Source organism: Saccostrea echinata, unplaced genomic scaffold (genome assembly GCF_033153115.1).
Source record: "Saccostrea echinata isolate AGI-Se365-2 ecotype Australia unplaced genomic scaffold, CSIRO_AGI_Sech_v1 ptg000008l, whole genome shotgun sequence".
NCBI classification, from domain to species: Eukaryota; Metazoa; Mollusca; class Bivalvia; order Ostreida; family Ostreidae; genus Saccostrea; species Saccostrea echinata.
The window spans coordinates 3,687,277-3,702,879 of record NW_026889757.1 but is presented as its reverse complement, the minus strand read 5'-3'; the positions used below and the strand labels follow the sequence as shown (position 1 = coordinate 3,702,879).

At 30.8% G+C, this 15,603-nt stretch overlaps 2 protein-coding genes across 4 annotated transcripts in view; one reads left to right on the top strand and one right to left on the bottom strand.

The window, feature by feature from the left end:
• Window positions 1-7,016: 7,016 nt before the first annotated feature.
• LOC133181265 (NF-kappa-B inhibitor alpha-like) lies at window positions 7,017-8,022 on the bottom strand. Its single transcript, XM_061315796.1, has one exon. The coding sequence runs from the start codon at window positions 8,007-8,009 to the stop codon at window positions 7,056-7,058; it is 954 nt and encodes a 317-aa protein (XP_061171780.1). The 5' UTR covers window positions 8,010-8,022; the 3' UTR covers window positions 7,017-7,055.
• Window positions 8,023-13,150: 5,128 nt separating this feature from the next.
• Window positions 13,151-15,603, top strand: part of LOC133180935 (complexin-like) — a 40,845-nt gene continuing 38,392 nt past the window's right edge. For all 3 annotated transcript variants that reach the window (XM_061315401.1, XM_061315399.1, XM_061315398.1), the window contains exons 1-2: window positions 13,151-13,227; window positions 14,304-14,378. The gene's annotated coding sequence lies outside the window, so the exon portion shown is untranslated. The remainder of the gene's footprint in view (window positions 13,228-14,303; window positions 14,379-15,603) is intronic.

Here is a 15,603-nt window from a genome sequence, read left to right as displayed (position 1 = left end):
ACCTGAGTGACTCAGGTGACCTTAAAAAAAGGCTGAAAGAACTGGAAAAAAATATGCAGCAAGCGAATAAACAAAGGTCAATGTATGTATGCAATATATAAATATCTGACCTTAATCTTTTACCTTTAGACCTCAAAATCAATAATAGTCACATTGACTAAAGGTATAAAATTTGATTGCAAAACCTCAAATAAGACCTAGAGTTATCACCAGAAAACCATTTTATGCGAGATGCGATTTTTTTTTACTATGATCTTTGACCTCAAAATCAATAGGGGTCTCCCTTTGGTCATAGGGAGTTGTCTTATAAAATTTCATTGCAAAACCGTAAAAGCTTTTTAAGATATCGTCCAAAAAGTGTTACACACACACAGAATGATAGACCCAAATTAATAACCCCCACTTTCAGTGAAAGCTGGGGGGTATAAGAATTTTGTTTCATCCTGTTTTTACAAACAACCGTTTAGTTTTGTTTTGATGTGAGTAATGATTATGTTGTACTTAACTGCCTCTGAAAAATGTACTCTTTTGAGAGGGGATGTTCCGCTTTGCGGTGCCCTTGTTCAATATTATTAAGTTAATGTTTTTCTTCATTTGGAACTTGCGTAAGTTTTTCTAATTAACATTTATGTCTTTCTTCTGTAAATAATTTAATTATCTGTCTGTCAAAGTTTCAAACATTCCTTCTCAAGAAACATTGGACAAGAGATATTGTGCAATCATTTTAATTCGTGGAGGTCAATGTTCGTGGACAAGCAAAATTTTACTTACTTTATTTTTATTTTGTGAGTTACTCCTTTATACGTAAACTCAATGAATTAATACGTTTACAAAATAAACGTTCGTGGGGGGGGGGGGGGGGGAGTGAAAAATCGTGGGTAAGGGTGACCCACGAAATCCACGAACATTGGTCATCCACAAACAATGATAATTCCAAAGTATATTCATTTTTCTAAAGAACAACAAAGTTTCAATTTTGCATCATTATTTAGTAAAGATTCAAGGCATGGATTTATTTGAAGAAGCTGACCACTAGGTTTTTTTAATGGGTATTGTTTTTCAGAAGAAATAAAGGAGCAAATTTCCATTTTTTTGTGCGCAATAAATGTACACTTTTTTCAATGGGTGGCACTGTAGCTCTCTGGTCGTCCATCCCAATTTTTTTTAGACCAGCGAGTTACAGATCTGCAGCCACAAATTTCCTGTGAATGTAAATATTGATGATTTATTATATGATTGAATAATTCCCATCTCTCTTATTGGCTGAGATCCAACAATGTTAGAAAAATACTACGTTATATTGATATGCACGTGACCTTCCAGGTCAATATAAGGAATTATTTCCAGGTCAATATAAGGAATTATTTATTCTACATTGGACCAAAAATAGATAATCATATAATAAAACAGTTATTGCTGTTTTTTGAGGTCAATATGATGATTTAGACACCTTAGAAGTACAATATTCACCTCGCCCTTTAGGCTCGGTGAATATTGTACTCCTCAGGTGTCTAAATCATCGTAACAGTAATAATTGTATAATATGAGTATAAAGAATGGTAATTTTAAAAGAATTGACTAAAGTCTTGGCTGAAAGTGCGTTTTGAAATATAATATAATATAATATAATATAATATAATATAATATAATATAATATAATATAATATAATATAATATAATATAATATAATATAATATGATATAATATAATATAATATAATATAATATAATATAATATAATATAATATGTAATATAATATAATATAAAACAAATTTTCAGCAAAAATTAATTTTCAATTTATAGGTTGTTTTTCCTTTCAATGTACATACTTTTTTCAGAAAGACTTTCCTTATCCTATGGACGCTCGCTCCGTGATCGGGAGGTCGTGATTCGAATCTCGGCCGCGACTGACCTAAGTCGATAAAAAATGGGTAGCAACTGTTCCTTTGCCATGCGCTCGGCACTTTGAAGTGAAAGTTGCTGGTCCTTTGGATGAGACCTTAAAAACCGTGTCACGGCAGACGTTGGTACGATAAAGATCCCTCACTGCTCAATGGCCCTGAGTGCCGAGTAAAGGTCAAAATTTGAAGCCCTTCACCGGTTTATGGTGACGTCTCTATTTGAGTGAAAAATTCCCGAATGGGACGTAAAACAATATACAATCAATCAATCAATTATCCTATGGACAGTGTGAGTATTAACATACAATACAAAAACTCTTACCCGAGTTTGGAAGTGAAGAACTGACGTCATAAAACGTTAGAAACAACAGCAGTATAGATAACGTCTTCATAGACTTCATTGTGACTAACACCTTGTTCGATCTAAAGAACATCATAGTTTTCTGTATTTTATAATCGTTCATATCTAGAAGAACTATAGAAATAGTTATATATCTAGGACACACAAATATCAGGGATGATTACGTTCAGTTTGTCCGTGATATCAGCAATATAAGTACTCATTTACAGTGCATTCTTAGTGAATTGTGTCATTTCTTCATGAGAGCTTTTACCAAAAAACCCTTGTATAAAAATCGGCCTTCAACCAGATATGGAAATCTTATGTTAATCTGAAGAGTAAGGTACGGAAGCCAATTTAGGACCTATCACAAAATTGTTTCAAAATCGATATAACGAATTGTCAAATTTTTTATAACAAATTTAATTCGTTATAATTTTAGAATTTGTTAAAACGAATTTAATTCGTTACAACGAATTAAATTTGTTATAACAATTTTTCTGAATTTGTTATTCAAAAAAAATGTCATAACGAATTTTAAAATTTGTTATTACAAATTAAATTCGTTTTAACAAATTCTAAAATTTATAATAACGAATTAAATTCATTAATCAAATTCAACAATTATGGTACTATGGTAAATTATATATGGATTCGATATAACGAATTGCTGAATTTGTTAAAACGAATTAAATTAGTTATAACAAATTTAAAAATTCGTTTCAACGAATTTAATTAGTAATAACAAGTTTTAAAATTCTTTAAAACGTGTTTAATTCATTATAACAAATATACGAAATAGATATAACAAATACAAGAAATTTTTTATAACAAATTCGATTCGTTATAACGAATTCTCGAAATTGATATAACGAATTTAATCCTACAGTTTTCCTCCATTTTCAACAAAACTTGGCACACAAGAAGTAGACTACACTAGATTTATAATTCTGAGCATCGGTTTTGATTTCGATGTACGGTGTGTTGTCTTATTGAAAATAGAATTTTTTGTGAAATACTTTTAAAACGCTACTCCTCCTACAGTTTTTTTTTTTGGTCTTAATTTGATATTAAATTTGCAAACAAGTAGACTACACAATTATACATTAGTCTTTATATCGGTTTTTGATTTCAAGACTAAACCAAGGATCATTATTCTAATTCATTGCTTTTGCATATTTTCAAGTCCAAGTGCTACTTTTCTCTTCCTTTCTTAAAAAATACAAACCAGTAGAGCTACAGTCTAGCCAGAGACTTCTATTTATTAAAATCCTTTTTTGTTGTTGTTGTTGGTTTTTTTTTTTTTTTTTTTTTTTTTTTTTTTTTTTGTTTTTTTAAATTTATCCATTGCATTTATTAAATCACAATTTTAACTACAATTATTTAGAAAAATGAATATAATGTCATTAAAAATTTTATGATCATGTATCAAAATGAACGATATGTATAAATATATTAATAATTTTGATCTGATTTACTCAGTCTTAGAATTTTATATATACATTTATACATGCACGTAGAATTGTTCAGTTGGATTTGAAAGGCAGGGGTTAAGGTCACTGAGTAATATATGATGCGTTGAAGAAAATGGAAACAATTTTAACTATTATTAGAAACAATTTATATACATGTAAGTTTGAAATACATGTATTGGCCTATTTATGATGTTCCGTTTCACTTAGCGGTTACTACATGTAAGCTAGAATGTCTAATGAGTTCATGTGATTTTTTTTTTTAAATCAAGAATGTTGTAATTCGTAACTGGCCGAGCCTTTATCTTTAAAAACTTCGAAGGAATTTGATAAATCTATAATATAATATTTAATATTATATATTCGTATTCATAATATTCTATTTTTAAGCAATCCATGAAGGATTTCGATATAAATATACCTGATGTAACAAGGATATCGTAAACAAAATTTTCGAAGTTTTTATTGTTGTAATTTGATTTAATTGCACTGTATAATGTATGAAAATGAGAATTTCGATTTAGTTGCTTTTGGATATGTGCATGTTTGCATGTATATGTAGTGATATATATAAATTTGCATTTTTCATAGACATTTTCTTTTAAATCAGTTCCAGGTAAATTTCAAAATATAGACCTACATATATACTTTGGAAGGATAAATACGATTATACACACTGTACAGTTCCTTCCTCGCTTTAAAGGATTAATTGAAATGAGAAGATATAGTTCAGTGATCAATCTTTACATTTATGACTGTGTAGATGTATTCTTATGATAAGGGATTAATTTACTTTAATTACTTGTGTTTTCTTTACTTTCTTCCGCAAAAGTTTCAAAGAATTTCTTACATGGATGGTTTTCCGAAAGTTAATAAGTTCCACGAAAAACTACTATCTTTAGAACATGTAATTGTGACAGTATTTCATTGAAGATGTTTTCATAGCAAAATATAAAATTTATCGTAAGTCTATTTTTATTGCTTATGTCAGTATATATTGTACAATGAAAAATATTAAAGTAAAACATCCATTTGTGAACTTGTAGAATGATTAAAGACTCTACATCCCTGAATACTCTTACATGATGGCTCTCACGTTAGGAAATTAAATACATGTTTACCTATTTCTTCTTTTATTTACACCTATTTCGACATATCATTCATCATTTTTATTTGAATATTAATCTCGTGTTGTTTTGATCATCTTATTTTTAGACTTTCAAATTAGAAGTATGTTTACAGAACAAAAATTGTGCTCAATTTTAAAGATAGTAATAAATTAATACATACAGTATATATGTTATTCTATAACATGCGATTGTTTTATATTACGTCATAACTGTTTTATGTATTCATATGACTGTAATCTCATTCACTCTGTAAATAGATATATATCTGCAACACACCTCATGAGATAATTAGGTATAATGAAACCTTGTGACACGTGAATTTTTCTGGAAATGAATATTTATCATAAATTAAATGGGCATATGACTCTTGTGTCAACATGGCAATATAGAGTTCATTAGTTATCCAAATTAAAAAAAAAAAAAGAAAGAAATTATTTGATGCATCTATAGTTTATAGTTTATCCCCTTTTAAATCCCGGATTTTTTTTCTCTCTCTCTCTCTCTCCTTTGTTAGTTCTTACCAAACTTCCTTTTTGAGGTAAATTTAAACAAAAACACCTGGACAGAAATCTTCCGCATTTTTACTATTCTCGTTAAAGATTGTGGCTTTCAATCTAAAATACCCCCATGTTATACAAATAATAAAACACCTATAATAAAACAGAAAAAAAAACTGGCTGTTAGATATATTCAAAATTATTTTTAAGTGCATGGTAATTTTACCTATCAATCTGCAAAATATTCAGTAGTAAAGAAAACTTTTCTATTTAAGCTTTAGAAGATTTAATGACAATTTTGAAACTGACAAATAATGATTCATACTAATATGTATGTGAATATCATCACGGCGAGTGAGCTTCTTCTCAAGTTTTATATATACTAGTAAATGTATCAGTTTTTTTTTTCTTTGTTTGTATTATATATTCTTAAGGCTCATCACGAAGTTCAAGTTCATTTATTATATTCACATCAACAATCAGTGGTAAATGAGGTACAGTATATAATTAAGTCGTAATAGTTCCGTTGTGAAAAAAAAATTAAAATACATGTATATGATACAATAAATGATAGGCATATACATATGCATAAAATATATACATGTAGTAACAAACATTCAATGAGAACAGAAAGGAAAGGAATGAGAATGTATAAATTATGGAGGCAGACAATGTCATTTATTTTAGATATGAATATACATGTACAAAGGTTTTTTAACGATTCGAAATTTGTGGTTGACATATTTTAGAAAACTTAGTGTATTTGGCGTTTTACAAAATCAGGGGTGTAAAAGATTATTTCAAATACTTCTCAATGTTTTACATTCTAAAATGAAATGAAATTCGTCTGCTCTTTGCCCTGAATTACATAGTGTACACAGTCTTTCATCCAATGGAATATTTGACTCTTTACCAGTTCTAAATTTTATCAGTATTTTTTGAAGTTTACTTGGTAAAATACTCAAATATTTTGCAAGTCCAAAATCACTCTTGAAAAATTTGTAAATTTGATGATTATTTAAATCACGCACTGTGCCATTTTTGGATAAATTAGTCGCTTAATCTTTGCTTAACAGCAGCCCCGAAGAACCCAATTCCTGACACCGGAACTTTGTTCATGCCAAATGTTGGAAAAGAAGTTAAAACATATTGTACATGTAAATAGAATCTAACCATAAATCTACTTTGAGAAGATAAATATTTATACAAAACAAACTTAAATTTTCTGAAGAATTCGAGGCAAGTAATTTTAACCAGAAAGAGATCATTCTTGTAAATACATTAATATAGTCTCCCCATACATGTATATACGGAGATGTACTACTCTTTAAATGGAAAACATGTTTTAAAAATTTTAAATGTACTCGTTCGAGTGAACTTCTGTTCACTCGGATAAACTTTTGCTTAATGGATGATAATTTTCCAAAATAAGTTTATTCTATAATTATGATGCACACATTTACAACCTATAAAGGAAAATCAGTCATATATCACACTGAGAGTTAGCTCCTTTCTCAGAAGGTCAATGAACCTTTATATGATTTTTTTTTTTCAAAAACACCATTCTACTTTTATTTTGACATCAGTTTAAAATGTCTCTGGTTGGTGTTACAATGTAGTGCGATTCTATCATGACTATCAATGAAACCTTCAAAATGTATTTTTTAAGCTTTTGAATTTATAGTTTTATCTCTGTAAACCTTCACCAAAGACCGTTAAGTGTCCTCAAAATTGTCATATTCTTTCCCGCCATACCTCCTCAGAGAAGATAAAATATCGAGATGACCCCTTCCTCTTGCCAGTGCTGAGGGAGTCTGACCAGAATATGTTCGACAATTTACGTCAACACCTGGTAGCTGCAAGATGTAATCCAGTAAAATTGTATTTCCGTTATCCGCAGCGTAGTGTAATATTGTTTTTCCGCTTTTTCCGTCACGTGCGTTAACGTCTGCACCAAACGTCGTTAAAAGTTTGATAACAGGAAGACTTGTATGGAATGTTGAAAGATGAAGACATGTTTGACCATCATAGTTTCTGTCATTTATTCCTTTGATCAAATTGAAAGTATTTTGTCTGTCATTAGAACACGTAAGGAAACTAAGAACTAGATCGTCATACCCATAATGACAAGCAATATGTAAAGGTGTATTTCCTTGGAGATCACGTGACCCTGCATCGGCTCCAGACTGGAGAAGATATTCAACCAGCTCAAGAGATCTTATGATAACTGCCAAGTGTAAAGGTGTCTGCAACAACAAGTTAGGAGTATCTAACAATTCTGGGTCAATGTTAGAAATCAAATAGATCATGGTCATTGCAACGATGTCCATTTCCTGAATAATTGCCATATGGAGTTGTGTATCCCCGTCTCTATCCTGTTCTAAAATAGACATAACCAATTCTACTGACAGCTTGCTTTCTTCAGGCTTCATCATTCCCTGGGCGTCTCTATCGTCTTTAATACCAACACATTCCATGTTTTCCTCAAGCTCTGCTATATCTTTCAGAAGACCTCTTTTGTCTCCTTTTTCGGGAAAACTTTCTTTAAATGATTCCGAGAAAAATCCAGAGTCTTCGCGATTTGCTCCTGGAGTTTGGAAGGGACAATCCGTTTCCAAGCTGTTGAAATTTTCTTCGGGATTTTTGGATTTTGTAGGTGTTGAATCCATTTTTTGATATTTTCTACATCAAGAAAAATTTTACATCTAAAAATATGTGCATAGGTATATTAATTTGGCGAATTTATTAGTGTATTAATAAATTGGCAAATTATCAAGGATGATGTAGAACAATAATTTTTACATATACAGTAATGGTTGACATCAACGACAATATTAAAATTATTGAATTTGAAGTACTAGAATATACGTTATATTTAGCAATGGGATTCAAGCGAAATATGCAATAGTGTATGTAATCCAGTCCTTTATTCAAGTACTTCGAGACATTTAATATTGTGGAATAAAAAAGCCTCCCTTTTTTCGTAGAACATAAAATGAAAATGCAAGGAAGTGAAATACATGGCTTGCATAAATTTACATGTAAAGTAAACTGCACTGAGAAATCTAGGTCGCCCAAACCAAAATAATGTTCACTATACCTTGTAGCTGTACGTGTCATTGTTTGCAAAGATAGGAATATTACTTTGTAGCTTCAGAGATGCAATGGGTAAAATGCAAAAAATACTTACATATATACCAGTCGAAAGCCGGAAAAAATCGCTGTAAGTCACTTTAATTAGGATTTTGGGAATTCCCTGGATGTCCTAGCTATTTTTAGTAAGTGATAATTTAAAATCTTTAGCTAGAATAATTGCTGAGTCAAGATAAACTTTATAATATTACAATAAATTGTTCGATATAGCCTAGTTTACAACGTATTTTAATTGAAATTTGGTTTTCAAAATTGAGAAAACTGGGATTTTTTTTGGAATATCTGACTTTTCGTCTTGCTCCGTATTTATTTTCTCTTTTACTTTCACTGAGGCGTTTCCTATTTGAAGTATAGCTTTTTTGCTTGCCGTCAGGATTTGGATTCTCATGGTAAATAGACGGATGTATTTGTGTCCCTTACGTATGATAGTGTTCCCAAAAATATTTTTATTAAAATATATCAAATGTTCAGTATATTTATATAAGTTAAAAAGCATGCAGAATAATTATTAAGGGAGAAAGCTGGACCTTATCAGTTTATCAGAGTTTATACATGTATATCCGTTGATAAAAGTACAACATAATGACATAAATTTTTGATATTTTACCTGTAGATAAGATTGAAGTGATAATTCCACGTATGCATCCCAAATCGTCTATTAATATTGGGATTGGGTTGTACCTCTGCTAATTTTATTAAGAAGTGTTAGTGTGTGTACATTTTTAGCTATTTAGTGAAGTGATCTTACTCATATCCAAAGCCAGGAGAATGGATAAAAAAACCCTGTTTTTGTTCAGATTTCATGATGCTTAGGATATGAGTATTGTGTGATTGAAAATTATATGTTGTGAAATCCAATGAGGTAAACACTGCCTGGCTAGGCTACTGGATTTTTCAACAGCCTCCCCAAACTATAGGATGCATTTTTTTTTTAAAGATTTGCTTTTTTCTTTCACAAGCACTTAGGGAAAGTATTGCTGTAAGGGTTGACAGTTATTTTCAAATCATAAAATAATCTAAATGTAGATTTCTCCCCAGGTTTGTGTAGTTTTCCATCCATCTAGTTAAAAGGCACATGTACACCAGCATCATCATCCCGCAGGTTTGCTCTTGACTAAGGCTGGGACAATACATCTTTATCTATATTGATACATATCCCAATATTTGAGCCACGATATGATATGTATCACGATATGTTTAATTGGTCATAAATTCTTTTTTTTTTTTTTTTTTGTATTGAAATGAACAAAACAATTTTTCACAAATAAGAATAAATTATTCAAAGAAGTTGTATATCTGTTGTAAAACTCTATTTTACACAAGTGGTGTTAATTATTATGTATTTTATATTTATATTAAGCATATTTTTTATATATTAAACCCAAAATGTTAAGTAAACATAAGAAAAACATAGGTCAGAATTTTTTGGGCGATATTTCGATATTTCTTCATACGTATGCATATCATCCTCAAATTGAATCGATATTATCGATATGTCATCCCAGCCCTACTCTTGGGAAGTATAGGTGCATCATTCCTTTCCTTTTTTCATTCATCAAAACCAATTAAGACATTGCCATTTAAGTTAGAAGAAAATTTTTTAAAAAATCACTTTAACTGGGTTTTGCTGAACGGTAGTTTTGGTGAGATCCTTGAAGAATTGCATAGAAACTGGTCGAGTATTTAGTACATGTATCATAAAAATATTTGCACATGCATACTCATTGTATTATAATAAATATTAAGAGTGCACTTGTTGAATGAATATGTGTTTTATGAAAACTTGAGCTGTTTTGTATATTTGATGAATTTTTATTCATACTCATTCATGAAGCAATAATAAAAATGTTTCAAAATTTGAAATCAGTGAAACACATCTATAGAGTTCAAAGTACAGAAATGCAAGAATAGTATTTTACTAGTTTTCCATACCTTCAGAATGTTTAGGGAAAAATAAACTTTTAATGAGAGGAGAAAGAAAATTTAAACTTATAAATGAAGATAGTTAACTTGTGTGTACTCTTGGAGTTGTCTGTCTTTCCATAGCATCATATTGTGTTCTGACAAATTGAAAAAGAGCTGTGTGTTGCTCAATAATTGGGGGAAAAAACAGTATAGTTTAATGCAGACTTGATATTTACTGAAGAACGGAAATGCAATTCTCAAAGCTTTATGATTAAATGCTTCTCGGTGTAACCAAAGGTTCTCATTAACTCAAGAATTTGTGTAATAGACACAGCAAAATTATTTGGGACACGACTTTGTCAAAAACTGCACGATCCACAGACTCATTCATCCTTGTTAGCAAGAAAATTTGGGGTGTATCAAAAATCAGAGATTGAATTGCCAGAAACCTATTGAATGAAAAATATCTGGTAAACATCTTGAATGTAAATATCATCAAGATTTAAAAATTTGAAGGTTCAATTCCAGTAAACACCTTTTCTTGTACCAAATTTCATTTTTTAACAGGGATAAAATTAATCAGCTTCAAGATTGTAGGTCCATTGTGTCGAATATGGTAGTCCAAAACTGTGATAGCTAGCTGTAAACACAAGGTAGCAGTTTTTCACAGCTAAGAATCTATTACTGCTTGTATATACACATTGTTGCCTGAATATCTGTGAATTTTAGTTTTTACCACTGTAGAGGCCTGTTAGGGATTAGCTATGCACCATTGCACATGACACCCATGATTTTGTATATAACTACTATAGACTAATTGATTTGTCAGTAAACTTTGCAACAGTTTATTTAAATTTTCAAGAACATAAATTGAATTTTTACAGCAGTTATTTGCATTTGGATACAACAAGAACGAAAATTAAACTCCAACAAATATAATTGATTTTACTGCATTCTCAATCTGATTAAAATCAGATCCTTTGATCCACTCATGTAGATCACTACACACCTTGTGTAGTGAGCGATGTATGTGAGTGGATCAAAGGATCTGATTTTAAACAGATTGCTGCATTCTGATCTATGGATTGATGATCGATGTCTGTATGCAATGTTCATCTTTCTATGATTTTGTTAAATATATATACATGTATAGCACTGCATTAAGCTTTATTGTGGGTGATGTATTTGAGTACAATCTTCATTCAAACTAAGTAAATGAAAAACATTATGATTTGTTGACCTTGATATTTGACCTCATTATTGAAAATTTAAACATATTCATCTTTGTTGTGTCCATTTGTGGATGACTTATTTGATATACATATATTAAAATAATATTCAACTTATCATAACTATCTTCTGTGAATTTTTTGTATTATAATATATATGTACATAAATAAGGATGCAATTCATGTACTTTGAATATCAACTTATATATTGATTGAAAACCTTTACATGTTTTTTTCAGGGAAATATGTCCATCTTAATTTTTCATTTATTAGAAAATATATAGGACTGATCATAGTCAGATTTCATTTTATAGAATCGTAAATATATGCAATCTGGCTAGTATAATGTTTTAGCATTTTTTTCTATAACTAAGATATCTAACTCATTGCCAGATGTATTATTTAAATTCCATTCTTGATTCAATCTTCAAGAAAATGTACTAGAATTGTTTGAACACAAAAGATAAGACTTTTGCTAAACATTGGTATTTAACTTTACTATTATAAATTCTTTTGAATGGATTCACTGCAGTTTTAGAAGGCTGAAATTTATACATATGAACTCAAGTTAATCAAGAAGAAACAGTAATTATTATAGTATCAAAAAGATTTTTAAGGGTTCATTAATTCCTAATAAGTGGGGGATAAAATCAAATGAAATTGACTGCTAATTGTTGTTTTGGTTTTTAATGTTTTGATTTTTTTCCTTCACTCTCTTATTCACTGTACAGAAGAAGTTTTATTCCTGATAATTTCTGGCAAAAGAAGCAATCACTTATGGAGAAAGTGTAGAATCTAGATTGATGTTGGCAGTTCTTTTGCATTGATTCAGGCAACATGACCCTTCTTGATAAAGACTGGAGAATGTAATGAGTCTTGGGCCACCATGCAACCACAGTGGGCCCAATTGATTGCATTGATCTGAGAGAATGGTTTAGTCCTAATGCTTCGTCTGACTGCATGCCATTATTATTCAACATCATTAGCAATAAATTATTCCTTTTTGTGACAATCTCTAATTTACTTCAGTTGTCTTGATAAAGGACCGTGCTGCTATAAAATGGTCTTCGTTTGACAGGTATGATAACTGGGACTAATCAGATATAAGGTGTGTGGCAGTCTTAGATTGAATTGTCACGGGGTTCTGTGCCTTGATTAAATCTAATGTCAAAACACTGATGAGGTTCTCATTAGAAAAAGTTATTTATCAAGATGAAGGTACCCATTAATAGCTAATATATCACTAAGCCTCTTATCACATAGGATGGTATACCTTCTGTAAGGGATAAATGTACTTATATTGAATTAAATGGCAAAAGTAACTGTTAATTCTTGCAAGATCATCTAACTAAAGGAAGCAGAGTAGGGTAGGTATATTCTAGACTAAAATATTAAACCATTAGGTACATGTATAAGGTAGATAGTATAAGGCAGCCAGGAAAGTTTTGTGACTTAGTCATGAAATTTAATTTTAGTAACATAAATCCTGTTTACCTGTAACCATGATTTAATCATTTCCTTTTTTTTTTTAGGTGCAATGAAGTCCTTCCTACTAGAATTTTTTTAGAAAATTGGGAAATAATTTTCTAGTATAATCCAGGTGAGAAACATTCAGATAAATAAGATAATATGCATGTATTTTGGGTGAAAATTTAACATATATTTACAACAATCTGAAGATAAAACTTTAGAATTTCAAATTTTTACATATTGTCCAGAAATAAAAAAAAAAAAAAAAAAGGGGGGGGGGACCCTCAAATTTTTTAGTCCATTTAAGAAAAGTTTGGGTATGAGTCAAAAGTTATAGTATACAACCTGGTTGGGTTTTGCTGCAGGTGTCCCAGGTTGAAATTCTTTCTTTCCTAAGTAATTGATAGTATTACTTAGACCAAACTTGATTGGTTGATAATATCTTAGTTTGCTGTATGTGACATATTTTCCAAATCGATGACCATGCAGGCTAAACTTTTTACAGGAGCTAAATACATGTACCATAAACCTACCTGAATCAAACTTGTGTGGATGATGCATCTAAGGATGCATACTTTCAGACTTATTTGTAAGGGTGCTGCATCTGACCTATATACATGTATACCAGATCAGTGACAAACTCAAATTTTTGAAGCAAGTCCTGTCTGTGTAGATATAAACCTTATCAGGACCAAAATTTATTGGATAATACATCATAAAGTTCATTCTATCTACATATTGTTTCTGCATCTGACCTTAATGTCATAGGTTCAAGCTTTCAAAGCTGATCCATTACCTAGTCAAATCCAAAATTGCATATATGATGCAAGAGACATACATGTATCATATACTAACCACCTTGCTAAGGATGGTTATGTTTATGATGGATATTTATTTAAAGATGTTTAATGAAAGGTTGTAATAAGTAACTTGACTATAAACATGCATTGTGTAGAAATTGTTAGTATCTTAAATGCCTATTGCATAGGTAAAATTTGTGGAGGTGAGCTATGTAATTTCTGATTATTGTATGTTAATTTAGAAGTTATTCATAGATTTATAAAGCCATCAAACAATTGAGATAAGATCAAGGAAAGAAGAAAAGGAAAGAACACTATCTAATCCTAGAAGATAGTATATAGCGATACATCCTGTACATTAATGTACATACATGTTAACATATTAAATGTTCATAATCTTATGCAGAATATGAAGCAGATGCATAAACATGAATCCATATATCAGTATGAACAATCTTGCATGTGCCAGTGAGCCATAGAGGTAAGTGCCAGGCTCATTAGCCTATATGTGTTTAATGAATGTATTAATCCAAACTTCATCTGTTTTTTTGAATTTATGTAATATGAAAGTTAATTTTTAAAAAAAAAAAAAAAAAAGGCAAGATGAGGCCAGCTTTATTGATGTTTTTTTTTAAATTTCATTGTATACTTTTTCTAGCCATCATTATTAGGAAGTGGTCCTTTAATATGTTATAAAACATTTTAAATACTGTATACAGGGTTATTTTCGCCCCGTCTTATTTTCGCCCTTTCACTCTTGCAAACAATTTTGCCCCGTTTAAAATTCGCCCAGTTGCTGTTCTGTTAAAGGAATTATACTATGTTCTTTGAATTCGCCCCCTTTAAATTCGCCCACCTATGAGAAGGGCGAAGGGGGTGAAAATAAAACGGGGGCGAAATTTTCCCTGTATACAGTAGCTCTGTGTTTTCCGTAGGGACTTTGTTACTTTACAAATGGGTAAGACTTACTTTCAAGATGAATTAATTCAGATATAGTGTGCAATGAAATTAATATACTTTTTTCAGCTCACCTGAGCTGAAAGCTCAAATGAGCTATTCTTGGTTTTCATCCATAATACATGTACCATTTTTCACAAATGACTTGTTGAGATCAGCTTGTGCTATACCCTCGCATCAGCATCAAGTCCATTGCCAAATAAGCATAGACCATCCTGAACCAGACTTGAAATGAGGCATCTAACTATGCACGCTAACAGATTTGTTTTAAATGCTGGATGTAACCTACTAGTACATTCAGATGGTTAAAGGTTAAAGATTTTATTGGAATAGGTCTATTCACAAGTACATGTAATTATAAGCCCTACCTGGATAGATGATGTAAACTTGCATAGATGATGTAGGATCTATAGGGATGCAAACTGCCAGTCTTGCTTCATATACTAGATATGACCTACAAATTCTGGAAGAGTGACCAGGCTAAACTTTTAGGAGCAGGTCCATTTCCAAGTGACTACAAGCCATACCTGGATCAGACTTGTACAGATGGTGATCTAGGGTTGCATAATGCTAGACTTGCTTCAGATGCTGGAGCTGATGTACATTTTCTGGATGAGTGACCAGCTTAAAGTTTTTGGAGCAGGTCCATTCCCAAGTAACTCTAAGCCTGTGATTTTACTTGCATGGATGATGGGTCCAGCAATTCAGACATCTAGAACATTCATTTGATGTACCCGGTAATACTTGCC

Excerpts from the sequence above, each read along its gene's own strand:
- LOC133181265 (XM_061315796.1), bottom strand. The coding sequence starts at position 8,009 with ATGGATTCAACACCTACAAAATCCAAAAATCCCGAAGAAAATTTCAAC.